General features: G+C 53.0%; 11 protein-coding genes across 11 annotated transcripts; 5 read left to right on the top strand and 6 right to left on the bottom strand.

The window, feature by feature from the left end:
• Window positions 1-784: 784 nt before the first annotated feature.
• On the bottom strand, window positions 785-2,387 carry MAA_04069 (Lipoamide Acyltransferase; the record flags this gene model as incomplete). Its single annotated transcript, XM_007822067.1, has 2 exons — window positions 785-2,112; window positions 2,210-2,387. 2 exons carry the CDS (start codon window positions 2,385-2,387, stop codon window positions 785-787), a joined length of 1,506 nt encoding a protein of 501 aa, XP_007820258.1.
• A 675-nt stretch (window positions 2,388-3,062) lies between these two features.
• Window positions 3,063-4,184, top strand: MAA_04070 (ATPase assembly factor ATP10, mitochondria; the record flags this gene model as incomplete). Its single annotated transcript, XM_007822068.1, has 2 exons — window positions 3,063-3,439; window positions 3,509-4,184. 2 exons carry the CDS (start codon window positions 3,063-3,065, stop codon window positions 4,182-4,184), a joined length of 1,053 nt encoding a protein of 350 aa, XP_007820259.1.
• A 263-nt stretch (window positions 4,185-4,447) lies between these two features.
• On the bottom strand, window positions 4,448-5,308 carry MAA_04071 (Golgi SNAP receptor complex, subunit 1; the record flags this gene model as incomplete). The annotated part of the gene is made up of 3 exons (XM_007822069.1): window positions 4,448-4,930; window positions 5,032-5,145; window positions 5,240-5,308. The coding sequence occupies 3 exons, from the start codon at window positions 5,306-5,308 to the stop codon at window positions 4,448-4,450; spliced, it is 666 nt and encodes a 221-aa protein (XP_007820260.1).
• A 471-nt stretch (window positions 5,309-5,779) lies between these two features.
• On the top strand, window positions 5,780-6,695 carry MAA_04072 (60S ribosomal protein L35; the record flags this gene model as incomplete). Its single annotated transcript, XM_007822070.1, has 4 exons — window positions 5,780-5,782; window positions 6,098-6,237; window positions 6,392-6,617; window positions 6,690-6,695. The coding sequence occupies 4 exons, from the start codon at window positions 5,780-5,782 to the stop codon at window positions 6,693-6,695; spliced, it is 375 nt and encodes a 124-aa protein (XP_007820261.1).
• Window positions 6,696-7,537: 842 nt separating this feature from the next.
• On the bottom strand, window positions 7,538-9,898 carry MAA_04073 (zinc finger domain-containing protein-type/integrase, DNA-binding protein; the record flags this gene model as incomplete). The annotated part of the gene is made up of 3 exons (XM_007822071.2): window positions 7,538-7,932; window positions 8,005-8,151; window positions 8,218-9,898. 3 exons carry the CDS (start codon window positions 9,896-9,898, stop codon window positions 7,538-7,540), a joined length of 2,223 nt encoding a protein of 740 aa, XP_007820262.2.
• Window positions 9,899-11,751: 1,853 nt separating this feature from the next.
• On the top strand, window positions 11,752-12,202 carry MAA_04074 (uncharacterized protein; the record flags this gene model as incomplete). The annotated part of the gene is made up of 2 exons (XM_007822072.1): window positions 11,752-11,973; window positions 12,047-12,202. The coding sequence occupies 2 exons, from the start codon at window positions 11,752-11,754 to the stop codon at window positions 12,200-12,202; spliced, it is 378 nt and encodes a 125-aa protein (XP_007820263.1).
• A 452-nt stretch (window positions 12,203-12,654) lies between these two features.
• Window positions 12,655-16,392, bottom strand: MAA_04075 (DEAD/DEAH box helicase; the record flags this gene model as incomplete). The annotated part of the gene is made up of 1 exon (XM_007822073.1): window positions 12,655-16,392. One exon carries the CDS (start codon window positions 16,390-16,392, stop codon window positions 12,655-12,657), a length of 3,738 nt encoding a protein of 1,245 aa, XP_007820264.1.
• Window positions 16,393-16,936: 544 nt separating this feature from the next.
• MAA_04076 (HCNGP-like protein) lies at window positions 16,937-17,851 on the top strand (the record flags this gene model as incomplete). The annotated part of the gene is made up of 2 exons (XM_007822074.1): window positions 16,937-17,102; window positions 17,178-17,851. 2 exons carry the CDS (start codon window positions 16,937-16,939, stop codon window positions 17,849-17,851), a joined length of 840 nt encoding a protein of 279 aa, XP_007820265.1.
• A 593-nt stretch (window positions 17,852-18,444) lies between these two features.
• MAA_04077 (uncharacterized protein) lies at window positions 18,445-19,806 on the bottom strand (the record flags this gene model as incomplete). Its single annotated transcript, XM_007822075.1, has 2 exons — window positions 18,445-19,330; window positions 19,661-19,806. 2 exons carry the CDS (start codon window positions 19,804-19,806, stop codon window positions 18,445-18,447), a joined length of 1,032 nt encoding a protein of 343 aa, XP_007820266.1.
• Window positions 19,807-20,989: 1,183 nt separating this feature from the next.
• On the top strand, window positions 20,990-21,364 carry MAA_11228 (DUF1445 domain-containing protein; the record flags this gene model as incomplete). Its single annotated transcript, XM_011413208.1, has 1 exon — window positions 20,990-21,364. The coding sequence occupies one exon, from the start codon at window positions 20,990-20,992 to the stop codon at window positions 21,362-21,364; it is 375 nt and encodes a 124-aa protein (XP_011411510.1).
• A 3,722-nt stretch (window positions 21,365-25,086) lies between these two features.
• Window positions 25,087-27,003, bottom strand: MAA_04078 (FMN-dependent dehydrogenase; the record flags this gene model as incomplete). Its single annotated transcript, XM_007822076.2, has 4 exons — window positions 25,087-25,173; window positions 25,295-25,368; window positions 25,624-26,910; window positions 26,976-27,003. The coding sequence occupies 4 exons, from the start codon at window positions 27,001-27,003 to the stop codon at window positions 25,087-25,089; spliced, it is 1,476 nt and encodes a 491-aa protein (XP_007820267.2).
• Window positions 27,004-27,444: the final 441 nt, after the last annotated feature.

Here is a 27,444-nt window from a genome sequence, read left to right as displayed (position 1 = left end):
GCATCGTAGTAGAGAATATCTAGTTACAGGCCACGGCTCTGGAGACGCTGTCGAATGAGCACGGGGCGCCATTCTTGGTGCTCTGGAAAAACGCAAGGCGAGATTAGCATGGTTGGAGAGTAAACGGCTAGCTACTTGGGCATCCACTAAACGATACCTTGTTGTTAGCGAACGAAGGGCACTTAACGAAGGTGTTCTTGCCATTTCGGTTTTTGTATTTACATTCGTCCTTACAGTTGGTACAATTCTGGGAGGAAATCTCAGGTGGTTAGTGGTGATTCCCAAACGGACACCAAGTGCGTGTGATGCTCATGTTTACACTCTCCAGGGTATGTAACTCAGGTCCATCATCACGATAGGGGTGGCTATAGCGCAGGTTGCAGCAAAGCGGAAAAGGACGAGACATTACATTTACAGGCAATAAATGATAGGAATTTGTAGGATATCTGTGAGTTGATGAGCATTCACAAGTGACGCCCCGTCGCTTTCCTGGATGGACAATGAATGACAAGAAGTTGTCAAAGCATCAATTGATGTGTTATAATTGCCATTTTGGACCTAGTGCCCATGAAAGTGTATCATCGACTCGTCTGGTCGCCGTATATAGTTGCTTGACAAAGTCCTTTGGTGACGTTATAATTAACCGACATCTTACTACATTGGAAACAAACACGGCCTTAAAGTGTATTTGTAATTAAACCATCTATGCACGTTTGACGGGTTGACAGTTGGGGCTGGATCGAGCATTTTGAAAATTATTGCAGTCGTATTCTAGTTATTCTTTCTACCTCAGGTGCATAACCATAATATCCGGCTCTTCTACCACCGTCCTCACAACCTCGGCAGCTCTCGCCATAGTGGCCCCGTCCACGACCCTGTGGTCGGCACTCCAGCTGAAATTGCAAACGTGCTTCTTCACGACGTTGTCATTCCCGTCAAACGCGGGCACGGTCCTCATGCGGCCAATGCCCAGGATAGACACCTCCTTCTCCACAATCACGGGGCTCAGGTACGTGCCGCCGATGTTGCCAATGTTGGACACGGTGATGGTGCCTCCGGACATGTCGGCCGGCGTCAGCTTGCCCTGGTGAGCGAGCTTCTGGAGCCGCACGAGCTCGGCGGCAATGGAGATGATGTTGCGCGAGCCGACGTCCTTGATGACGGGGACGAGGAGGCCCTGCGGCGTGTCCATGGCCACGCCGATGTTGTGCTGGGAGCGCATGATGAGCGCCGGCTTGCCGTTGGCGCCGGGCGAGTCGACTTCCACGCGGGCGTTGAGGATGGGGAACTGGTAGAGGGCCATGGAGACGGCCTTGATGATGAAGGGAAGGTAGGAGAGTTTGTCGGGCTGGCCGTCCTGCACCGTTGACGAGGCGAGCACCTTGTTGAGGCGGGCGCGGAGGGCAACGAGGCTGGTGAAGTCGATCTCGTCAGCGTAGAGGAAGTGTGGGATGTTGAGGGACCGCGTCATGCTCTTGAACATCATTTGTTGTGTTTGGCTGAGCGGTGTTCTGGTTTCTGTCTGAACTCCGGGAGTGTGGGCTGGGACAGGAGCAGAAGGGCTTTGCGTGCCGCTGTCACCTTCTTCTCTGGCCTTGACAAACCTGTAGATGTCCTCCTTGAGGACCCTGCCATCCTTGCCGGTGCCATCGATTTCGATAATGTCAATGTTGAGCTCCTTGGAGAGGTGTCGCACCGCGGGTGTCGCCAGCGCGGCCATCTTGCCCTTGGGCTTTGGTGCGGCAGGGGCATCATCGCCGGATCGTTGTGACGGCGCCATGGGAGAAGCAGCACCAGCGCTGCCTTGTCCTGAGGGAGGCTCTGATGGCGAGGGCGTTGATGGTGTTGATGGAGCTGAAGCCAGTGGTTGCTGCGCCTGGCTCGGCGCCGGGGCCTCAGGCTCTGCATCTCCCTCAATGTCAATGTCGACAAAGGGCTTGCCGACCTTGGCCATCTCGCCAGCGTCGTAGTACAGCTTCTTAACGGTGCCGGTGAAACGGCTTGTGATTTCCACCGACGCCTTGTCGCTTTGCACCTCACACAGAGGCGAGAACTCCTCGACGCGAGCGCCGGGCTCAACGAACCATTGGATGACTTCGCACTCGACGATGCCTAGTTGCAGTAGCAATGTTAGCCATGACGCTTTTCGTGACCACACGTTGGGTGTCGTGTCCGCTGCGCCGCTGCTCATCAACCAACAAACACTCACCCTCGCCAATGTCAGCCAGCAACACCGGCTTCACAGCATATAGCCTCCTTGATTCCGTGAACCACCGCGGCATCGTAGGCCCCCCCGCCAAAGTGCCTCTTCCCGTGACCAACTTGCCCATGGCCTTGGAGGTCTGCAGCTGCCTCCGCAGCACTCGCGAGCCGCGCTGTAGAAACATCGTTGGTCTGACGAGCAATTGGACCTGCGGCGGCAACAAAATTGACGTCAAATCCGACGGTTCCGAGGGCTTCGATTACGAAACTACGGGCAGAGGTTGGAGAGTGACAAAAGCGAAAATGAAAGGCGAGGGCAGCAGCTACAGGACGGTTTTGTCTAGAGTCGTCATTGCAATAGGCCGAGTATAACATGGCTTCAGTCGGCATTGGGCGGGTGGGTGATTGAGCCGCCGCGAATAGCCGAGTCTGGGGGAGCAAGCGACTCTGAGATTCGATAGAGATTTGGCGGGACCGGGCTGGGGGGCTGAAAGGTCGGTCGGCCATCGGTGGTCGTGGCTTTTCGCTTGCAGCTCCCACTACCCACGCCGTCAAGTGGCCCCAGGAACCAATACACGGCCCAGGCGACGGAACAGGAGTAGGATTCCCTTCATGGTCAGCAGAGTCAAAACTTGCTGGTCTCGCTGGCCAGCCCGGGTGGTACGCCCCAGATTTGGTGTCTTGGCTGACTAAGCGCCAAGGGCCGGGTGTGAACCCAGTGTTAACACAGTGTGGCTAGGGACCAGTTTACACGTGCGGGCCCATTGAAGCCTCAAGCCGTTGGATCTGGGTCAAATATTGCGTACAGAGCACGGCGACTTCAGTCCGCGCCGCGCCGAAACGCTTCCCAGTGCTGTGACATGTCGTCACCCAGGTTGGGACTGGCGGTCGCCAGCTTCGCCTCCCGACAATCGCTCTCCTCCTCCCTAGCGACATGCGTCTATTGCCAATGGCGTCGCGGCTTTACGGCGTCTGCGCTGCAGGCGCGAACAGAACCTCCCGCGTCCGGAACGTCCATGGACCCCAAAAGCCATATTCCAGGCGCTCCCATCGAAGCGCCGAGAAGCTACGGCAAGCGAGTGGACGAGAACTTCACTCCAAAGCCTCTCCCTCGGCCGATCGGCATGCCGCTGCCCCCACGGCCCGGCGAGAACACGGGCATCGATACTCGGTCCTTAAAACAACGAAAGGAGGACTTTGGAGACTATGAGAAACACATTGCGAGGCGGAAGGAACTGTACACTGCAACCCCCTCTATGCTAACATCCACTTCCGTCGCCGAAAAATACTGACGCGATTTTCCCAGAACGGCCAAGATATCGAGGCCGTACTTTCGCGACTGGGGCAATCTCCAATTCCACAAAGGCAAATCCTTTATTGCGCCACCCCGACTGTTCAAGGCCGAACTGTCTCTCTTCTTTCCCAACCTATACGGAGAAACGCTCGTCAAGACCGACAAGGCACCCCGCGACACCACCCCCCTGCTGACAGGGAAGGCATCCGTCGTTTCCATCTACAGCAGCCAGTGGGCGGAGCAGCAGGCCGCTACGTTTGTGTCCAAGGAGTCAAACCCGGCTCTGCACGACGTCCTCGACAAGAATGGCGATTTCGCACAAATGATCAACATCAACTACGAAGACAACAAGGGCAAAGCCTGGCTGGTCAAGCTGTTCCGTGGCTCTCTGAGGAAGAGATTTCCAGAGAAGGATTGGGACAAGTACTTCCTTGTCCAGCGAGGCATCACGGATGACATTAGAGAGTCGATTGGCCTGCTGAACAGCAAAGTCGGCTACACCTACCTTGTCGACCACCACTGTCGCATTCGCTGGGCGGGAAGCGGCCCTAGCCATCCCGAGGAGAATGCAAGTCTGGCAAAAGGTCTCGCTCGACTGGTCGAGGAAATCAAGAGGGATGCAGCTCGACCCGCCGCAGCCAGGGAACAACTGCCCGGAAAACCTCATATTGAAAAACAGAGCGCATAGCCGTGGGTTGAAGCCTTGTAACGTTTTCAGGAAACTGTCCCCATCAAAGGACATTTTGTGTTGTAACAAACTATGGCATTGGGTGTCCTCGAGCCCCCTTTGTACTGTACACTAGAAGAATAGATAAACCAACCGCTGATACCCCATATCCATAAAAAAACGCCGGCCCAACATGCGGATGATGACGAAATGACGGTGTCCCAAACCTTCTCCCCCTTTGCAGCGTGTACTGGTTTCTTTACTTCTCTTCTCTCTCTTTGTAGCTATGAGAACCAAAAGAAGATTAGAAAGCAGAATGCAATAAAGCTCCCCATAATGATGCCATCTCTCCTCTTCCTCGCCGATATCCTGGTGATGAGCCCGTTGATACCAGGCACTTTGCTTGCAGCCATGGTGATTCGGCGATTAATATTGGCCAGCGACTCGCGCTGCAGCAGAAAGTTTTCCCGCACGGCGTACGCCTGGCTTAGCACACTATCTGCCATGTTGTGGCTGTTGTCGATACGGTTTCGCTCCTCGAGCATGTACTCTGCCTCCGCAGTCTCGGGGTTATTGGCGCGAAAGTTGTCAATGTCAGACTGGACATTTGTAAGGAGGTTGGCTCGGTCACGGGCTTGCTGGAGGGTGCCACGTAGGCGGTTGAGGTCGCGTCTGTGGGAGGAGAGCTTGTCGCGGAGCAGCGAGAGGTTGTTCTGCTTGACGCCAGAGTTGGTGAGTGTCGTTTCGGAGTCGAAAAGCCGTGCTAGCTGGGAGATTGTTGAGTCGCGCTAGGCCCGAGGATGTTAGATGATTTAACAAAGCTAGATGCATGACGGTTGGGGCAACCAGAAAGAAAAAAAGAACGAACCTTCTCGAGTAATTCCTCAATCTTGGCTTCCGTGTTGCGCTCCTCTTCTGACGGTTTGGGTGGGATATTGACAGCCGACGAGAACTGCGAGTACGTATGGAACAAGTTCTCCGTCTGCGGTGGGTTAGCAATGAGGGTCTCCATCTGTCATGGGAGAATGCATGGTTTCGAGCGGTGCAAGGGAAACTGCGCCCGGCCTTCAACATACCTGGGTCTCTAATGATCTCGCCTGCTGCCGTAGCTGTGCCCAGCCCGCGCTCGATGCTGATGCGGCCATGTTGAATCTGTTTTTGGTTGGCGACGATGTGTCGTCGTCAGGATGCAGGCGGACACGGATTCCGGGAAGCACGAGAAACAAGACCAAGCCGGGTGAGTGGACTACCGTCGTCACAAGTCCCGAAAGCAGGCTACGGAGTACGCAGACCGACCGACCCGCCAGGGGAAAGACCGGCAGAATCCATCACTTCACCGCCCGCTGACATCCACTTGCAGGGCACGAGACACTCCACGTGATGTTCCATTAATCCACGTTGCCCCACACAACACAGCCAATGAAAATTCTACATTTGGCCGTGCCAGCGCACACATCCGCAAACCCTAGGGCAATTTTTCACCGTCTCGGCAAACTTCGACTAAATTCTCAGAGGGCATACGATCCATCGCGACAAGGACGGTCACGGTCGAGGCTGACTTCTACTTACGCACTCCGTCGACACACTTCGCACATCACCCATCGAAGACCATCAAGATGGTGAGTCAACGCTCCTGTTCCTGCTTGAGACGGCACAATTCCCCACGGCAGCATTTATTTCTGTGGCACGGGCTGCAACGCCAGCATACTCGAATATCGAAGTCGTGAAATGCCACAAATGGCGGAACCGAATACCCTCATTTCACCACCAACCCCGCAATTGCTCGACAATGTACACATTCGAAATACGCTCTACCTCTAGTCCTCGCCACAAAATGCTGTCTGGGGAAGGACGTTGCCCTCGCCGCGGTGGAATTCGTCAAACAATCAATTACACAGGGTTCACCCCAAAATGCTGACGCCATGTGTCTCTAGTCGTCGGGCAAGGTTAAGACCGTCCAGCTCTGGGACAAGAGCAAGGATGATTTGATGAAGCAGCTCGGCGAGCTCAAGACTGAGCTCGGCCAGCTGCGCATCCAGAAGGTCGCTTCTTCTGGCAGCAAGCTGAACAAGATGTGAGCAAACACACCCGCCACTCCGCCCCTGATTTCTCGCCATCCGAATATCCAGACACAATACATCACGACGACAAAAAAAAAAGAAAGAGGAGAAGGAAGAAAAATGGCAGCGGTTGCACGAGATCCCAAATATGCTAATCATGTACAATAGCCACGATCTGCGCAAGTCAATCGCTCGCGTCCTGACCGTCATCAACGCCAAGCAGCGGTCCCAGCTCCGCCTCTTCTACAAGAACAAGAAGTACGCCCCTCTGGACCTCCGAGTCAAGCAGACCCGTGCCATCCGCCGCCGACTATCACCCGAGGACAAGGCCCGCGCCTTGGAGAAGACCAAGAAGCGCAACACTCACTTCCCTCAGCGCAAGTTTGCTATCAAGGTACGCCCTCAAGCTGACGCTACCCAAATGGATAATCAACTCTTGTCACATATATACTAATTGTGTGCCCAGGCCTAAGTGCTCGACAATGTACTAGGTGTTTGATGGGGGGGGAAGAAGAAACAACTGTTATGGGTAGATCTGGGTATTTTTTCCGAGTTTAGAGGCGTGGCGTCCTTTTTTCTTTATGAGGAGAACGAAACAGCTTCTGAAAAAAAATTTGCATCGCATGGCTCAAACAAGCAAAGGAGAGGATTATGGAACCGTTTCTTCGGTCTGATGTTGTGTAACTTATTTCCTGGTTTGGGACCTCGTTCTGGGACATGAGAAATAACTTCACGGAATGTCGTCCATGATTGGGGTGTTAAGCTAGATCAGCAGCCCTAAAAAGAACAACAAAAAATTCAAAACGAGGTCATGATCATAATCGTTGTCTGAGTCTTCAAGTGCCGTATCGTGATTACACAACGTCCGTGGAGTTCAAAGAGGATATCTCGAGCCACGTAAATGCGCCCTCACTTTGGCAATGCTACCGGCATAAAACGTACGTACGCGCAGCACCGATAACGTTCTCGTCACCAACGTACACTATGTCTGGGTATCTCAGGCATCTATTCATGCAATACCGTACGCCTCCTAATCTCTTTCTTGCACAAAATAATAAAATATAGCCCAATGACAGAAACAATCCAGACAAAACCCGCCAATCGTCTCCAAGCTGCAACAACCAACCATTCATATGTGCCATATGTACATCTTCATGACATGACTTCCGCTTCCGTAAATTGAAAAACTCTAGTTTAACCCCATGTATATCTCCGCGTATATTTTCCCAATTCAGTATCTCCAGAATGCCGTCTATCATCGCCAATGCGCAACGTACGAGTCCACCCAGCAATACACAAACCATGAATGAATTATCATGGTTGAATGGCGACTGCATGGATGGACTCTTCAATCATGTCCATGGAATCATCTTCGTCGTCCAAATCCAGTAATAGTTCAGCCTTGGCCTTGCCATCCCTACCCTTGACTTTAGCCTTCTTCAGTTTTGAAACTTTGTTCGCCTTGATCTTGCTTTTAGCTTCGCTCAAAAGAGCATCGACCTCAGCGGGCCTGTCTTTATGGTTTGTGCCCATATGACGACGTAACTGATCAAGCCTGTGGAAATCTTTGCCACAGAGCTGGCACTCATGCATACCCTTAACATTGTGGGTTCGCCGGTGTTTGGATAGATTCGACGACTCGCTAAACCGCTTGCCGCAAATCTCACACTCTAAAGGTTTGTCACCAGTATGCGTCCGCTCATGCATTGCTGTCGAGCATATCAGCATTCGGCTTGGTCAAGTATTGAAGCAAAGGGGAGAAAAAAGGGGGGGTGGCCTACTAAGAGCACTTTGCTGCTTAAAGGCGCAGCCACAGCCGGGATACTTGCACACCCATGGTGTCTCCCCGGTGTGAATCCTCATGTGTTGGTCAAGAGCCTGCTTTGCTGACAGAGCAGCTCCGCAAATGGTACATTGAACGGGTTTGTCTGGTTCAGTTCAGTAAAATTGCCACGCCCTAAAACTACATACAAGGCGTGCGGGATATCACTTACACCCGGTATGGACCTGCATGTGCCGCTCAACTTTACTCCGCTGAGTAAAGCAAGTGTTCCGTGTGCAGTTAGCCCAACCACATCTGAAGCCACCATTAAGCTTCTTCAACTGCTTCAAGTGGTCATGCTTGCAGTGTTTCTGTAGCTGTTCGTCATTCTCGAAGCGTTGTCCACAAATGGAGCCACCCTGTCCCACCAGCCATCGACACAGAAACTGATCTTCTTGTACCATGACCTGAGGCTTCGTTTCAGTCGAAGGACTCAAAGGATTGGCAGTAGACGTGACGTCTGGGAGAGAGTGTTCAGAGTCGAGAGGAGACGGCGTCGGCAACGACGCTGGAGTTGCGGATAATGAAGGTCCCATAGACAAGTTTGTCAGTGGCGACATTGACGGAGAGAAATGTTTTGAGGTAGGGGCCGCGTGATAGTTGAAATAAGGGCCGTGACCACCCTGGTGTTGGTGAGAAGTTGGGCTGGTCAAGTGCCCATGAGAGTGAGACGCGCCAGGGAACGCAAACTGATTTCCCTGCATGAAGGTCGACCCATGTTCTTGGAAGATATGGTTGGCGAATTCATTAGGGCCCTGGACTTGAAAACCACATTCGTGAGAGTGTAGTTGAGGCAGAAATGGATCCGAGTTGGCCATGTCATTGGGATTGAATTTCGGCAAAGTACATCTAGTAATTAACTGACTGGGGTCGTTGGCCACGCAGGATCCATGATTAGCGAGCCCATGCGACGGGTCGTGATACTGCATGATATGGTTTGCCAGAGCATACTCCAAAGGCGTTTGAAATTGCTGGTTAGAGAAACTCGCGTGGCCGTTTACGTTTGCAAATATGGAGTCCATGGAAAGACTGCCACATGGCAAGCTATGTGGCAGATTTGCAAAGTTTATGAACCCGTCTCTCGATGTTGAGTTGTGTTGTGGCTGCTGGGCGAGGCCATTATGAACGGCATGTGGGTTATTAACACCAAACGATGCAAGCGCGGCTGCCGCCGCCTTGTCGCCATCGGTTATGGCAGATGAAGGTTGTGATTGTTGTGATTGTTGTTGGTTTATAGATGGGTCTCCAGCGCAATTTTCATCCGTACAAGGCTGACTTGCTCCTTCACAATGCTCGTCGACACAAAGGTTTGGGCTTCCGCAGGCATCGTCATCGCAACAAACAGCATGGCCGGTTTCGCCACATTGGCTAGGACAACTGCCTTCGCAGGCTGAGCTGCAAGACATGGACACGCAGTCATCATCTTTGCAGACGCCGAGACCACCAGTCCCCTGAAGATTGCACACGTTTAGAGCATTGTCGTTGAAGATGTTGTCCCACGAATAATCTTGCATGTGATCCAGGTTAGACGGGATGTCCACCTGGCTCTTTGCTCTGCCGTGTTTGGTGCGGTTGGATCTGGGTCGATTCCGGGCAAGGGTCGAAGATGAAGTCGCCAGTGGTGTTTGTGCAAGGCTTCCTGGTGACTTGCTCTGGACTTTGCTAGGTTGTGTAAAGTGTAGGCAGGAGTCGTCGTGGATACATGGTTCATATGGCCCAAAACCAGAGTTCAGTACGTGCTCGGTGGACAGGAGCGTGTCGAAATCGAGGTGAATATTCGCCATTTCGTCATTGGATGAGTTATTTGCTGAGCCCATTAGGCCATCGAGGGCCATGTGCGAGCCGTCCATCATTGTAATCCGATGTAGCTCAACATAAGCAGCCAGAGAGGTGGAGTGTCGAGGAGGCAGAAACGCAGGAGGCGAGAATGGACAAGGCGAAGCCCGATAGACCCTGAAACGGTTCTACGGCAGAGAATAGGAGCGACTCGGACAAGTAGATACCGCCGTTCCCAGAATATACGGAAGAGGAGGGAGGGGTAGAAGTCTTCAAAGATAGAAAGAGTTGTAGGGACAGAGGAGAGGCCAGGGGGTTCGTCTTGGGATTGGAAGTCGCAGAGCTGGGGCCAAACGAAACAATGCCAAGCATATATTTACCGTTAATCCAGAAAGGGATGAGTGACTGGTCCGGAAGAAGGCTGAACCTCTCGCTCATAAGGCTTATCTTCGAGCAGAAGAAGGGTGAGACAGCAGGGTCTGGGTGCTGAGTGGTGAAGAAAATGAGGCGGCTGAAGGCGAGCAGCAGCAACTCAAGAGTAAAGAGAGGGCGGCAGAAGCTCAGACACTATGGCTGTGAAACCGCTACGGACTCGAGGCATCCAGAACCGAGAAAAGCTGGTTGGTTGCAGGAAATGGCCGATGCGCTGGAGGCTGGGATGCTTCGGTGCTCAGATATCGGAGCGAAGGCGATTCTGAGAGAGGAAGAAAAGAAGAGCGAAGCGTCTACGAGTCGCATGGTTTCTTACTGGACAAGAATTGCGCATTTGCGCCTCTATGCCTGCACTCATGTGGGCTGGACGGGCAGGATGGGCTTGCTTAATGTGGTTGTTGCCCGTATCCTGGTGAGCAGCTGAGAACCCGGATGGTCCTGACCTGGAGGAGCGCTCTTTCCCTTGCACGCGGGAGAAAAAAAAAGAGGACCCGAGGGGGCCATTGGCTGCGTGCGCAAACTGCTCATTGTGGTACGTAGTCCGCACTGCCGGCAGGTGGGGCTCACCAGCTCTTGCCTTATCCAATCTAGGCGTCGCCCACATTTGTAACCAAACTACGGAGCGTCAGACGGCGGTTTGATAACAAAAAAGACCAAGCGGCGAAGAACCCATAATATCAACACAATGCCAACACTACACTATTCGATTTACATGTCTTATTGTGCCGGAAATGAGATTTAAAAGGTTACTGCAGTGCTGCTATGATGCCCTTCCATGAAATACAACCGAGCTGAGTGTGATGTTGGAGCAAGGTTGCGCCAATCCATCCGCCTCGAGTATAGTTTAAGCACACCGAGTCCAAGATATTCAAGTGGACACAGGAAACTATTGCTCAGCCCATTGGCAACCTGGGTATACAAATCCTGTTTGGAAACACACACATAAAACACAACTATCTTGCCAAGCCATCAATAGATGAAGAAAGCCCGCGCGAGTTAGCAAGCTACCAGCTTTCCGCCCTCCGGAGACGGAGGTTCCGGGTAGAACGCCGTCAACGGGCTACGGGCACGGCCCCATAAAATACGGCCATGCCAAATGGCGGTTACCGCCAAGTCGGTTCAGCTCTCACGAGGAAGCCGCTAAGGGGACTCAACGCAACTTGGCCCATGAAAGCCGTTGCCCCTTTCGCCACCGTTACCACGGCGAAGTTGAAAGCACTTGACATTTTGTAATGCTACACACCCCCGGCCCCGCCGTGTAAAAGCTACTTCATACACCAGAGACACCAAAACAATCCACCCAAGTCAAGCACAAGGAAGAGGCCAAGCTCGAGTGGGGCAGCCAACCTCACCGCAGACACACACACGAGAGAGGGGAATCCCTCACCACCGACCCGCACAGCCACGCAAACCCCAACAACAAGAGCTCTCGCAGCCTCTCCGACACCTCAGCTTCGAAACCCAGCCATCCAACCTCCCCCCCGGAAGCACCCTCGCCATGGGCAACATCTGCGGCAAAGAAGAGCCAGACACCTCGCCGCCCGGCCGCGTCCTCGGCTCCGCGCCCGCAGCACAGCGAAAGTCGACGGTCCCCAAAAAAGTCGGCGGCCCCCCGCGAACACTCGGCACCGGCACCGGCACCGGCATCGGCCCCGGCGAAGCGACCACTTCCCCCGGCGACGCAGGCGACGCGAGAAGGAAAGCCGCCGAAGCAGCAGAGGTGCGCACTCGCACATACATACATGTACCCACCTGCCTTGCTGTCCTCCAGTGAGACTAACAAAAGACGGCAGGCCAGAGCAAAAGCATCCAGCAAACCAGGCGGCAAGCTGCAGAGCCAACTATCCGCGCAGAAGCGCCAGTCGCGAGCAGATACCCTCAAGCAAGCCAGCGCGGAGGAGCAGCGGCGGAGGGAGATTGCAAATAACGAGGCCACAACGTATAATTAGGACGCGTGCGCTCTTCTCCATGTCACCCCGTGTTGGAGTCGTGTCAAACTCGTCGAGGGTGTGATGCGTAGGGATATATGAGTGAAGAAGAAGTGTTTTAGACTTACAAGGCATGTATGCCGTGTACATATAACTTTTGTGGTTTTCGTCGAGTACTGGGCGTTTTTCTCCTTTACTGAGAGAGCACTCTTTAGCACATCACTAGCGATTTTGATCTGAATTTATCTTTTCTTCTTCTTCTCTTCTCTTTGAGCTGTAATTCACGCTGAACTTTATTTCTACCCTACTCGAGTGGACTTGTGATATTAACATATGTATTCCCCCAAACAAACTCCTAGCTCCGGTCAACCTTGCGTACATATTCCACCAACATACATACCATGGCATCTCCCGCCACCGTCCTCATCCCATAAAAGAATTTTTTTCCCTCTTTTTTTAAAAAAAAAAAAAAATCAACTGACTGTGTAACGACCACTAGCTGGCGCCCTGCTATCTGCATCTGCTGCCGCAATGGTTCCCTCTCTAAGCAATCTCGTCATTTCTTGAAGCGCCGACCCGACAGCTAGTTCCGTATCACCTTCAATAAGAATATACAGCTTCGGGTCCGCGTTGGGAGGAACCTCCTTGCCGGGAGGGTAGAAACTGCCCTTGGTCGTGATGGATGTTCCAGTGGAATCCAGAATCTTGGCCACATTGGTTCTGTTCGTGACGGCCCATCTGGCCTTTTGCGGAAAGTCGTTGATTTCCAGAGTCGCATGGAATGCGCCAGCGTCGGGACCCTTATTGTCGATGGGCTGACCCGATCGGAGCTGCCCTGCCTTGCCGAGGCGGCTGTTGATGGCGCTGACTGCAGAGCTGACCTTGTCAAGGGCATCTTTGGCCTTGTCCGCGCCGGCGGTGGCGCTATTATCGCCACCTTTTTGACCATCTGCGGCTGGCTTGGATGTGTCCCGGGCTTGTACACCCGATGCAGCTGCTCGGATGGCATCCAGAGCCTTCTCGGCCTTCTTATTCTCCTCTTCCTTGTCTTCCTTTTCTTCCTCTTCTTCGCCCTCGGCCTTGTGTGTCCTGCGCTCTCTGAGACGAGCAGCTTCTCGTTCCTGGTCAAGACGATCGAGACCCTTGCCACCAAAGCCAGATGAGTCCTTGGCCTTGCCAGACTTGACCTTTTCACGATGTGCCTTTCTCATCTCGTTGAGGCGCTCGGGCACAGGCTGCTCACTCTGCTCAAGGGCCTTGGCGATACCCGGCGCGCAATTCTCCTGATCTGGCGTGACAAAAGTAACCGCAACACCGGTGTTGCCGGCACGACCCGTTCGGCCGGCACGGTGAACATAGTCCTCGAGATGGTTCGGCGCATCGTAGTTGATGACAAGTTTCAACTGCTTCACATCGAGACCTCGAGCGGCGACTGATGTAGCAACAAGCAAAGGCACGACGCCCTTTTTGAAATCGGAAATCGTTGAGTCGCGGTCCACTTGATCCTTGCCACCATGAATCGACATGCAAGGGTAACCCTTGACCATGAGCTCCTTGAGCAAGTCGTCGGCCTTTTCCTGCCGGTCCACAAAAATCAATGCGCGGGCATCCTCGTCGCGATCGTAGAGCTCACCCAGGAGCTCCAGAACGCGGAGAAATTTGGTATTCTCCTCACGGACCTCCACAATTTGCTCAATCTCTTTGGCCACGACACTGCGGCCACCGACAGTAATTTCAACAGGGCTCTTTAGGACCTTCTTGGTCAGCGAGTCGATAATTCGAGGCATTGTTGCGGAAAAGAGAATCGTTTGCTTGTCAGGACGCATGCCGGCAAAGATCTTCATGACCTGAGGCTCGAACCCCATATCAAACATTCGATCTGCTTCATCCAACACGACGTAAGTCACCCTCCGTAGGTTCGTCACTCGGCCCTGGTTCGCAGCAAGCAAATCAATCATTCGGCCGGGGGTGCACACAATGATCTCAGCACCACGCTTTAATTCGGCAATCTGATCTCGGATTGGCGCACCTCCATACGCACAGACGGCACGCAGCCCCATGCTTTTCAGGAACGGCTTGCAATCCCTGTGGATTTGTGTAGCCAACTCACGGGTTGGCGTCATAATCAAGCCAACGGGACCATCAGTGTCCTTGATGGGCGGCTGGTCCATGATGTGGCGGAACATGGGGAGCAGGAATGCCACGGTTTTGCCAGAACCAGTCTTGGCCACGCCGACGACATCGCGACCAGACATGAGCGTAGGGATAGCCTGCATCTGAATAGTTGTTGGCTTTTCATATCCCAAATTGTCAATGACATCCAAGGTCTGGCGCGTGAGGCCGCATTGGGCCCATTTCTGGACCGGCTTGGGCACGTCTTTGCCATTGACCTTGATGCCGTCGAGCTCTAGGCGTAAATCTGCCAGCTCTTCCTCAGTAAGGGCGCTCAGCTCGGCCGGCTCAACCCAGAAGTTTTTGCGAACTGGCACCAAGTCAATCTTACTGTAGTCCACCGTGGGAATATCCTTCTTTTTGCGTTTGTTTGCAATAGCAAGGATGTCGGGATCTCCTTTCTGCTCTGAATCAAAGTTGTACTCGTCGTCGCTAAAATAGGCTTCCGGTTCCTGAGCTTTCTTCGCAGCAATGATAGGTTTGACAGGGCCTTTTGTTTCCGTCTGCTTCAGGTCGGCCATGAAGGCATCCAGGGGGTCCACGTCCTCGTCTTCTTCGTCCACATCCATACTCTGCTCCGGGGCGGCTTCCTTTTCTTCTTCTTCCACAACAGCACCATTGGTATCCCGTACGCCGTTTGGCTCTGCATCAACTTGCGCATTGTCTTCCTTGGTATCTTCCTCCATGGGCTCACCTGGCTGGGGTTCAGCTTGATTCTCTGCCTGCTGTCTTCTCTCGTGCGCGGCACGTGCCGCAGCAGCAGCCTCTTCTTCATTCTCAGCGAAATTGTCTCCATCCGAGTCGTCGTCCTCATCCTGATCAGCATAAGGGGTATCATCAGTTTCCATAGGTAGAGCAGGCAGCTTTGTAAGCGTTCGTTTAGTGGTATCCTCTTCGTCGAGATCAAGTTTGCGCTTCGTGGGCAGCTTGTCCGCGTCCGCATGAGACTTCCCGAACCCGAACGCACTCGTCTTTACTCTGTTGGCGGGCAAAGCGGAGGCTTTTCGACCACTGTTAGCAACAAGGCTGAGTCCGTTGCATGTTCTGAAGGACTGGCACTCACCAACAGTCTTCTGTTTGACAGGCGCAGCCAGCTGCTCTTGCTGGACATCAAGTGAGCCCAATACAGACTTGGAAGTATCATGCGTTCTTGATGCAGCAGATTTCTTGGCAATGGTCTTGGGGTCGAACTTGCCAGCATAAGGAACAGCAGGGGATGCGCTGCCGGATTCATTCATCGTCCCCGGTGAGGCGACTGACGAAACACCGGGCGAAGCAGCAGACGATGAAAGTCCCATGGCCTTCATATCCATTTCAGCTAGGAGGCTTCTAGTCTGACTAGGATTTACCTCCTTCTGCTTCTGACTTTCGCTTTCCTTCTTCTTCTTCCATGCCTCCAATTTCGCAAGTCGCTCAGCCTTCTTATCGGCGTCGGACTGAGGAGTGGCCACTTTGTTCTTTGCCTGATCGGGTCCGGGTTTGGCGCTATCAGCCAGGGGCGTCTTTCGACTTCGACTGTCGGGGCGGCTGCCGCGGGTATAAGTGTCTGCAGTGCCTTCACGGCGGCCACGGCCTCCATCACGGGAATCAGGTCGCCTCCTGTGATCTCTGTCATCGTCACGACTGCGGTTTCGTCTGCGTGCAGGGGAGCGAGGCCTGTCATTGAACCGGTCGCGCGACCTGCGTCTATCTCTATCGCGGTGGTCTCGAGTTCCTCCGCGGTAGTAGTCGTCGTCGCGTCGATCTACAGACCGTTCTCTGCGGCGGTATGAGTCGCGATCGCGGGCACGGTCACGGTCGCGGCCACCACGGTCACGGTATCGATTCTGCTTGTTGATAATGAGGTCAGAATACAGGCCAGTAGGTCTATGGAGATCAAGTCTTCTCACATCAGGACTGCGCGACCTCGAGCGCCGGCGGTAGTCACTCCCGTCGTCTCGACGGTCTCTATCCCGCCGATCGTCATCTTTTCGGTGGCGACGTGAGCTGTATTGACTGCCTGCAGGACTTGGTGAGCGCGAGTCTCTTGGCCGAGCCATGGCGGCCTCGCAAGCTCAGGAAGAATCTAGGTTGGTGAGTAGTACTTTTTTTGGTCTTAATCTGGTTCCTTGAGGGGGAGTTCCCGAGGCCAGCCCTGGCGCAAAGCTCCGAACAACTTTGGCCACAGCGGCCTGAGTAAACGGAAGCCCTGTCCTTTTTTAATTTGGCGCGTAGCTGATGAAAAGAGTGAAGCAGCTAGCGGGTATCAAATTCGCAAAAGCAGATGGCAGCTCGCGGCCAGGGGACGATGACAGATGATGGACGGGAGGTCGTCGAGACTTTTTTGTCTCGTGCGAATGACGGACTGCAAGTGGTGATGCGTCTGAGTGGCGGGTTCCTGGCACCGCGGTTTTACCGTGCCAATAATGGTTAATGGTGGCTGCCACTGACTGGCCTGCGCTAAACCAACCTGGCACGTCCAAGACTCAACTGGGCTCTCATCCATCTATCTCATTCAGCTACTTAAAACTCACGCTTCTTGAGCAGCCTCTCACTTATTTCATCGCTCCTTGGCACAATTCTCTTTTCTTTTCCCTGGGCAATATGGCAGGGCTAGTGGGATACGCCAGCAGCGATGAGGACGACGACACCTCCCCGCATGCTCCGTCCCCCAAGGTATATTTCATGTCCAACCTTGTTCAGCCTCAGAATCTAATACACAATCAGGCATCATCTCCTCCTGAGGGCGCGGGAACAAAAAAGATCTCAAGTGAGCATTTAAAAGAAGGTATTTATTCCTCGATCCGTTAATTGAATACTAGTATTAAACGCTAAGATATCCAAGAACCTGCCTCAAGTCAACAACAACCATCTCACTCACTAAATCTCTTGGAACACCCATCTCAACCATCTTCAACTCAACCAGAACCATCACAATCGTCCTCAACTCAGCCACAACCACAAAACACCAACCCCGTGACCTTCGACTCACCCCTACCACCACCGGAATCCAACCCCCCCGACCTTCCCGAACCTCCAGAAACATCCGCGCCCTCATCCCCGTACACAACAACCCGCAGCCTCATCCACGATCTCACCCTTCCTTCAGTGCCGAACCTCGACATCCCCCCCTCCCCGCCGGGCTCGCCGCCTCCACAAACAAGCTCCAAATTCCAGCAGTTTCTCACCCTCAAACGCCAAGGCACTCACTTCAACAGCAAGCTCGAGCAGTCCGCAGCGCTGCGCAACCCTTCTCTCACGGACAAACTCCTCTCCTTTGTAGACCTATCCGGGCCCGCGCAGTACGAAACCACCCTGCCGTTGGAGTTGTACGATCCCAGCGGGTTTCCGGAGTGGTCGTACAGGGACAAGCTGCGGAGGGCGAGGGAAGACGTTGTGAAGGCGAGGGAGGAGAAGGCTGGGGGGAGGAGTTCAATAGAATTTGTAAGCGGTTCTGTACATTCGCCCGGTACCGGAGGGGGCATCTCAAGAGAAAAGCGGAAGGGTGGGTGGAAATGATGAGAAAGGGTTCATCAATGACGCTATGGTGCTTGCATGGGGATACACGTCGAGCATGTGGTGAAGTGACGAAGAAATAGCACAGGAGCAGCATGAGTCAGCGGCAGGGGAATATTGGCATTTAGAATAATCGTGTATAATAAGAAAAAAAAACAAGTGAAAAGGAATACCCAATATGGTATTCAAGATTATATTCAGTTTGGCCGTCGTTGGCCGGCTAGTTGTAACAACCGCATCGAGGTATCATCAATCAGAATGCGCCTCCTGTGTCAATCCAAAACAAAATCCTCCGACCCATTGACCTCCTCCTTCATGCCCGTTTTTGTCTTTTCCCGCTGTCGCATTTCGACTAGCGAAGCAAACACGTCCAGCCATTGACAACACGCTGTCGAATTCGTACATATATGTCCCAGTGACAAACCGAGCACGCAAACAAAAGCCCCCCCGAGGCAACCACCCAAAAGACCCAAGACAACCAACGTGGGGAATAAAACATGCAGTCGGTTCACTCCGTCTTTCTCATTGACATGGAAATTTCCCAATTAAATTAAAGAAAAAAAAAAAGCATTATAGAAACCTTTGCCGACCGTCTCTCAGGAGCTGCAAGTAGCCTTGAAGTCTGGAAGACCGGCGGCCTGGAAGGTTTCGGCGAGGCTGAGCTCAACAGTCTGGTTGGCGCTGCCGAGAGCATCCATGAGCCAGGGAATCTCGTTGCCACCTTGTTGGACGTGAGTGCCCTGAAGGTCGATGGTGATTTTGCCAGTCTCGCAGTAGGGCTTCTTCGTGGCGGCGGAGATGATGATCGTCTGGTCGAGAATGGCGGAGACGGGGACGACGTTCTGGCCAGGCTTGAGGACAAGGTTCTGGATAGTCAGGTTTCCGAGAAGCTGGTTGTCGGCATAGTTGTTAAAGGTCGCGTTGCCAATGTCAATGGTATAGTATGAGGGGTTGGTGATGGTGGCGGTAGCGTTGAAGTTGGGGATGCCGTCCTCAGCGGTACCAATCTTGATCTTCATGTCGGAGAGAGTGGTGCCGTTGAGCTTGTTCAAGCCCTTGAAGGTGACGACCTTGTAGAAGTCGACATCGTACTTCTTTGAGAGACCAGCTGGCTTTACCTTGGTCTTGCCGTGGATAGCAACACGGAGCGTCTCGTTCTGGAAGAAGGCCTTGTTAAACTCAATGAAGGCGTCCCTGTCGGTGATTTGAACTTCTTGGCTGATGTTGACAGTCTGGAACTTGTTGGCGTTGGTGCTGGGGAAGTTGAGCTGGACAAAGGGTCTAGCACCAGGAACATCGCGGAGGGTAAGATTGCCGACAAAGGGGTCAATATCAGCCTTGACGGTGCCGTCGGTAGTGATGGTGGAGTTGATCTGCATGGTGAACTTGTCGGGCTCAGAGTTGAGGATGTTGACGGCCTGGATCCTTAGGTCGGCATCATTGATCTTGTCCTGGGCAATGTTTTTGACGCCAACAAAGATGCTGCGGAAAAAAAAAATAAACAATTAGCTGGTGCTCATTGTATGAAAAGGTAAATGAGACGAATGCAAAAAAAAAAAAGGACTGTAGAATTGCGAGATGGGTAGTCAGTCGGCCAAGCAGCCTGTGTCCCACATTGCATGTTTCCGTCACACGCAGACCAACTCGCGTTTCCAAGATGACCAAAAAAGTAGGAGCACATCGCCCAACCTGATAACCTTGAAAAAACAGCAAAGTTCCCGAATCCGCATCGCACGTAGTACACACCCCTGAACGACAAAACAAGATTGAAGCCAGCTATCAATGCGTCGAGAGACATGGTAAGATACTCACACAATACAAATGACGGCAGCAGAAATACACAGGAAGATGATCAGGTGAAGCCACCAGAATCGCTTGCAGTGGTTCTTGAGGGCGGCCTTCTTGCCACCGCGAACGGGGCCATTCTCGGTCTGGGTGATCTCCTGCTTGTCGGACATTTTCGCCAAATGGTATTTCGGACGCGTCGAAATCAGGGGGCACACTGCTTCGTCTATTGGAGGATGGAAGGGGGAGACGAGGATTAAGAAGGAGGAACGAAAATGAAAATGCTCGCGAAAGATGCGGTTTATCAAAATCTCTAGGCAGAGCACGAACCAGCCGACGACGACGAATAGGACAGCGCAATGGAAAACCAGGCACGGGAGAGGGGAATAAAACTTCAATCTAGAAAATGGATATCGACAGTATTTAAGTCAGATTAGCGCACTTAGGATATGTCTAGGTTCGCCATGAGGTCGGGGATGCGGCTTGAGATTGGGATTGGGGAGTGTGTGCAGGGGCGACCGAGATCAATTGGCCTTGGGGCTACTGGACATCTGGGGGCAACCGTACTCCTACTCTGCGGCACGAATCAGCTGGCTGGGCGCCTAAGTAGCTGATACATGCACGGAGGACGGAGGACTGGCCGGGGGGGGGGGAGGGGGGGGGGGGGGGGGAGTGGCGAGTGGAGAGTAGCGCCAGAGGAGGAGGGGCGTGGATTCTGGACTTATCGACGCTTTCAATGGACTTTGAACTCTCTGGGCTTGGACTTTTTGGGCTCTGCATGACCATCGGCACGCAGCAGACATGTCTCTGCGCTCCAACTCATGCACCTCCACGAAAGTTGGTGTGAACCCCGGACAAAGAACCAAGATGGGCACGACGATGGGCCGCTTGACGCCGTCTGCGCCCTGGGATTGGATACATGGGGGACGAAGACGCGGGCTAAAATGCGATTCGGCACAGACACACTCCCATGTGGAGGATCTGCCTCAGCAATGCAATACCTGTGTTGTGTTGTTTACTCCGTACAACACAGAGAACTGCATGTACACTGCCGCAACTACTCGTTGCAAATATTTTCATGTGCAAGTGGACATGATTCCGCGATAAGCAAAGAGCCAGGCATGACTAGCATGGTCCAACTTTGCCGGATGCGCATCATCTACTTCGTACGGAGTACGGAGGAGAACCTACTAGACTTCGACACGGTTCGTCTTTGCAGCTTCACGATACCGGACCAGGTCTAGCACGCACCTCAGCACATAGTGATGACGGGATCATTGGGTGATGATGCCAGCTATCGCCAAGATGCTCATCTGCAAAACCCTTTTTTCTAATCCCTTTCCATATTGATAGACCATGGAGCATAGGCTGTCCGTTGCCGGGTTTACAGGCTTTCCGTCTGTGAAAGCCCATGATAGTGGCCCGAAGCCTCCAAGCCGCCGCCGAAGCAAGGTTCCAAGCTTTCTCGCCCTTACGAATCTGCCAACATGCGCCATGATATCCCGCTTCCCTGCAGCCCAGTGGGGGAGCCGAGCCGGGGGTGTCAACTCCGAAGGACGCACCATGCCTGAGCTGGCAATGGGCCGAGCAAGACGCAACAGACTCGACGCCATCCCCAGACTTCCATGGGCCAAGAGCCCCGCCACATCTCTCAGGACGACATTTGCTCTCCCCAGCGAGCGGCGAAGCACGGTCGAGGCATCCGGCAGCCTCAGAGACGCCGCCACCTAGTCCCTGATCCGGATATATCGACCGGTGGAGGCAAACCAGCCAAAAGGCTGAACTGTTGCCTGTGCTGTCGTCCACCCCCATCATCTGCCATGTGCGTTAAGCTTGACGTACTAGACTTAGTAGAGATTGGAGCACCAAGAGGAAGAGGCTTGCATTGACGCCCGCTAGTCTGTCCGTTCCCTCGGCAGGTTTTGAAAATGAAGCACGTGAAGACATTTGACATGTGTCTCCTCCATGTCGTGAAAATAGACTTGGCGTGCGCGCTGTTGCGATGAAGGGGCATTTCCCTAGCACGGAGAAGCGAGAAGCCACGGCGAGGCGCGGTCAGAGAGAAAAAACCACAACCATGTCGGGTTGCGCGCGAACGAGAAGAGGCTCAATAGTATGTATGTTGTATGACTGCAGCTTTATAATATAATATTATTTCACCCCCCCATGTTGGAGCGCAATTATATCATCGAGTCAGAATGGCCTGTTCTAGAGCGTGTATTCGGTGAATTTTTTTTTTCTTGCCCTACCCAGCACCTGGAGAAGTCGATGGAAGTCGATGGGGGAACCCAAGCTAGAGAGGGGCTCCCCCATAATCCCATCCAGATGTCAATTTTATTACCCACCAGACATGCACCAACCTCCCACCGCCAGACACAACCGAAGCGCGGCGCCCACGGGAGCACTCACGCTGTTTAGCGTTTAGCGTTTGGCATGGCCGCGGCCACACCGAAAAGAACAAAAGAAGGCCCCAGATCCTACTAAGAGACTTTCCAAGAAGTATCGACCAGCCTTGACACTCCCCCCGAAGCCCAGCTGTCAACCCCAAGGCCGAATGCTGGCGCCCCGACCGAACCGAACAAACGCTGGATTGGCTGCGGAAGACTGGGGCTGTCTCGAAAAATCGACTGTTTGGTGAATGGGAGGGATCATCTATCATCTGGTGGAGCCCGTCGAGCTTTTCTCTACGCCAAGCAACGTGGTGAGCGTCTGGAGGGAGGCGTTCACGTTGTGTCGTGTCGAAGAGGAAAACTTCGGGAACTTTGAAAGTAGAATTGCGAGGCGTCAACAAAGTTTGCCACCGCTGGTTTGGCTATTTAACTACCTAGGCAGGTACGGAGTACGGAGTTCGGGTTGTTTTTGATAAGCAGTAATGGAATGCCAGTCCACACAGCATCACGCCTTCGGAGACGGCATCATGGCCATGATGGAATTAGCAAAAGCACATGGGTACGGAGTACTCCGTAGAGAGACTTATCAGTGCCGGCACGGTAACTGCTCCGTACATACATACAAGCGACATGAAAACGACCATGATGCCCAGTTTGCCATGCATGCTCTTCCGGTGTTGGCCATGGCCTCGAAGCTTTGATTAAATTTACGGGGGCATCGCGGCCCTGGGTTCCCTTTGCGGATGGTTGTGGACTCTGCGAGCCACAAAAGCCCAGCAACGGCGGTACACGATGCAACACCGACGAGCGCTCATGGGTATGGATGGTGCTTGAGCACCCACGCACAGCGCAACAGTTCGGCTAGTTGTGAGGCATCGTGACCCCTGGTGGTGGCGTGGTTTGTGGATCGAAGATTGTCGTCCCGCCTTGGCCTCATATTACTAAGTACTAGCAGGCCAGAGCTATTCCTGTCGCCGGCTTGACTCTGTCTATCAACTTGTCCCTTTGGCCAGGGTTCCAGCTGTTGGGAGCGCTTTTCCCTACCCGTTCCCATTCCCCAAACGAAACCTATCCACATGCGAAAATGTCGTCAGGCACATGGGCAGGCACAACGACAGGCACCGTCCCGCGAGGCAAGCCACGACACGCCCACTTCGCATACTGGTTTCCCTAGAGACGTTCGTTGTCCCAACATCGTGACGACTCCGTTGAGAAGCTCCGGCTGTTGTTGTTAGCTGAACTCTGGCTGCCAATGACCGACTGCCAGACATACATACATACATGTTGGCGCGCAGACTTGGCCTTGACTATTGCGACTCCTCGTCAAAGACTTCGGGCTAGCGCGACAAGCTGGACGAAAGCAGATTGATTTGTTCTGGTGTTACCCATCATCTCGAGCCATCCCCACCTGCTGCTACTCTAAAAATCGACCAGGATGCTGGGGCCACCAGTCACAGGTGAATGATTTTTCATCCCATCAGACTGCTAGTAGTATCAACACCCGGATCAGTCAAATGCTGCCACATGGTCGACGTCGATAGAGTGCAAGTGTTTAGAGTCTCAGGACTGGGCGGATGCCTATTTCCACAGCATACTTACGCAACCCACCCCAGGATCTGGAGGTTACTAAATGAAATGAGAGTGTGAAGACGCAAGACCTCTCCCGAATTTCCCACAGACGATTGCTTCACCATGGTCCATGGAGCTGTCGGCCCAAAAGGGTCACGGGTGCAGTTCTTTTCGCCACCTCAGGCCGTAACCTCCGGAGCGCAGTTCCTGGATTGTGATGAAATAATCATTGTACTACTACTGCTTCTGCGCCGCAAAGCTGGCGTCATTTCTGTGTAGCACGGTGCCTAGTTCCGTGTGTCTTACTCTCCCACTGCACCTTGCTGTTGCTCATCGCAAAGGCCCGACAGGAATCGCAATGGATGGCCGAGCGGGCATGGACAATACGACCTCGTCAAAAAAACGAGCGACTGGCCCATGCCGGGACTCTTTGTCTCTGGAAGCGTCACAAGCCAGCGGCAATTGTTCCATCGCAGGCCGTTTCCGAAATGCGAGTAATTGTCATTGCATTGTACTTTCAACACAGAGAACGATGTCCTGCCAACACGAGCTTTTGCATCGCCTAGTTGGAGAAAGTTGGTGTTCGAGTTGGACAACCATCCTGGTCTGGCGTCAGCCCACCGACATGGGCTGCATCGGCTGCAATAACGTGCAGTAACCCGCATCGACAACACCGTGACACAAGCGCCATTGATCCAGGGGTTCAATGTCAGTGTGTGTATGTACAACATTCCCAGGTCTATAGCCAGTCCAACAACTGTCTTTTTATGATTTAGTGTGCATACATTCGTTCTTGGCCCTTTTGAAGCTGTCATGCACCTGATTTCAGACCAAGTGAAGCCAAGAGTACCTTTAACAAGCGCTGGCTGTCATCCGAATCTGGTCTCGACATTCCTTGGCCTATTACGCCGTTGCCAGAATACGAATCACCTGTTTGATTTGGTCGGGTGCCTCCCATCATAGTTCCTTTCGGCCAATGCCTCGGAGAGTGCAACATGGAAGCCTGTCTACCAAGTACCTCGTAAGCAAGGGATCGTCTGGAAGGAATATCTAAGCCTTGGCTGATCATTGTACAACCCCCCAAATAATTTGGCATCGGCTGCCACTCCTCGGCAATCCTAATCTCAGAGCGATATACAAGCATATGTTGCAGAGTGTCGTACTACTACTGATTCTTCTCTGATCGGCGTTTCAGGTGGACACGGTATGGTGGCGTCAGTTGCGCTTCCAATGCTGCGAATCTTGAGCGGTATATTATTATGCTATTCATCTCCCGAAACTGTCATGTCCCCGAGTTCCACATCTGCAAGTCGATTGCCAGTCTGCAGGGTCCCGGGTTTCATATATAAAGTTGGTGGCTGTGACGGAGTACAAGGCCAAGGCCGCCTTTTGGTGATAGGTTCCACTTTGCCATTTTCACGAGCGGCCGAGGTAGTAGTTTCGAGATATCTGAATATTACTGCGCTGAGAGTGAAGGTGATTCACAAGTTCGGATTAAAGCTTTGACTTTGTCCACAAACCCCGCTTGTCCAACCCCGGTTCCCCGTCGTAAATGTCTCTCTCCACACGTCGACTGTTGATCTAAAACGTGGGGTAACAAACCACTTGTTAGAAACTTGTCGCCAAGGGGTCTTTACGGATGTAACTCTGCAGTTGGAACTTGTCCTTTGCGAGCCAGGAAAAGGTAAGAAGAAACACGTACGAATTTGGGTCCTAGCTCCGATATCCTCTTCACCCCAAGCAGTCGCATGCATGTGGCAGTCTCAGCCTCGAGAACTAAGTTTAACAAGTCCTTGTTAGTAGTCATTTACAGACAGAAGCATAGCATCGGACAAAGCAAGCCAAGAATAGAGTCGTTGGTGGTGAATGTCTCCAAACAGCTGACACATGAAAACGCCCAAGGAGTAAACCGCGGGAACAAACGAACCGGCGCATGAGAGAATCCATGCGAACCAACACCCGCCCAGGTCTTTGAGGTGTCCGGTAAAAAGGAGAGTTGGTTGGGAGTCAATTTTCGAAAAAGCCACTTACTTTCGAGTGTTCGTTCCACGCCTGCCTGGCCTCCAGCCCCCAAACCGAAAAGAGCAGCGCGTCCAAGACCGACTGCTTTCGCGCCGAGACACAGAGCCTTGACAACGTCAGTCCCTCTCCTGATACCGCCATCCACCCAGACCTCAATCTTGCTGAATATCTCGGGGCAATATTTGCGAATCTCCAGTAGTGTGTGTACAGCAGGGGGAGCAGTATCCATGGCCCTTCCGCCGTGATTGGACAAGATGATGGCCTTCACCTGAGGAGCATGTTGAGCTGCCAAGTAAGCATCCTCATGAGTTTGGATTCCCTTGAGGACAATGGGCAAGTCGGTGTGCTGTGCTAACCAAGGCAGGGTTGTCTTCCAGGTCAAATCACACGCAGTTCCAAAGAACAGCTGCTGGCCAACGCCGCCTCCGCCGGGTCGCTGAGCATCACCGCCATTGGTCACCGCCGCTTGGACATTGTTGCCCCTCTCAAAGTTGGACTTTTCATCCAGCTCACGCTTACCCGGCACAGGAGCGTCGAGGGTTAAGCAGACAAATTTGAAGCGGTCCTTCATGGCATTGATTCGCTTCAGCATGGCCACGCTCTTGTCTCGCTGGTTCTGAACGTAAATCTGCCAGCCAAACATTTGTTCTGACGGGGCGCCGTCCACGATTTGTTCTGGAGTCATGGAAGCATTATTCGAGATGACTTGCAAGGCATTGAAGCGAGCAGCGGCTTTCGCGATGCCATGCTCACCATCTGGGTGCGCCAATCGTGCCATTGCAGCTGGTGCAACAAAGAACGGAACCCCGACTTTGTTGCCGAGCAATGTGGTGGACAAGTCACATTCCGTGCAGTCGACCAACATGCGCGGCCGCAGCAAGATGTCGCGATATACGGAGTTGTTGAACGTCTTGGTTATCAAGTCGTCACTCGCCGAAAAATAGTACGCCCAGGCCTTCTTGGGAATTCTCTTGGTTGCCTCTTGCTCAATCTCGTCCAGATTCAGTAGGGACTCTAGCGGCGGGCGATAGTCGTCTGACGGCATCTCGGTTTCTGGTGTAGACTCTGGCTCTGGAAGAGTCTCGGGGTTGATTTGGCCCAACTTGGCCTCTGGCTTGAGGTTCTCCTCGAGAGTGCCAGGCGGATGAACAGGGTCGTAGTCCTCGGTTGCATCTTGACCGGCGAGCTTCAGGATAATCCTAGAACCGCCGGGATGAGAGGTAAGAAAGTCTGTGACGTCGTAAACATTTCCGTACAAGACGACCCAGCAGCTTTCTGGGGTATTGTGCTTTGCGACTATCGTGAATCATTAGGTTTTGGATTTTGACGCGAAGCTCAATTGCCGAGTAGAAGCAGCGTACCTTCAGCGGCGTCAAACAGCTTGGCCATCTCTAGTCGTGTGATCGTATCCAATGCAGCAGTTCTACTAGGTCACAATATACAAGAAAACGACAGCCAACCAAAAAGAAGAGAACACGAAATGAAAAAAAAAATCGACAATGGCTAACAATTCACAGAACTGTATTTGAATCAAGAGTTGTACAGGGACGAGGTTGAGTTCCGAGACCGTTCGCCGGGTAATGAAGCAACCACAAAAGCCAAGCGGAGTCGGAGATGGGAGCGCCTTGCGGCTGGCAGCCAGAAACGCCATGGGGCATTTGCCGCCGAGGCCTGCCAAACGCGGCAATGTCGGAGGAGCAATGAGGCCCACCCCCGCCTCCACATCTATGGCGGGCAGCCATTGAGATGCGGGCTTGTTAAAGAATCCACGCTGATGGGTGGAAAAAATAAGTCAGAGGTGAAGCCCGGTGAATGGCCCTTGTGTACTTC

Source organism: Metarhizium robertsii (genome assembly GCF_000187425.2).
Source record: "Metarhizium robertsii ARSEF 23 chromosome Unknown MAA_Scf_5, whole genome shotgun sequence".
Lineage (NCBI taxonomy): Eukaryota > Fungi > Ascomycota > Sordariomycetes > Hypocreales > Clavicipitaceae > Metarhizium > Metarhizium robertsii.
Note: the sequence above shows the minus strand (reverse complement) of the source record. Positions and strands in the feature narration are given on the sequence as shown.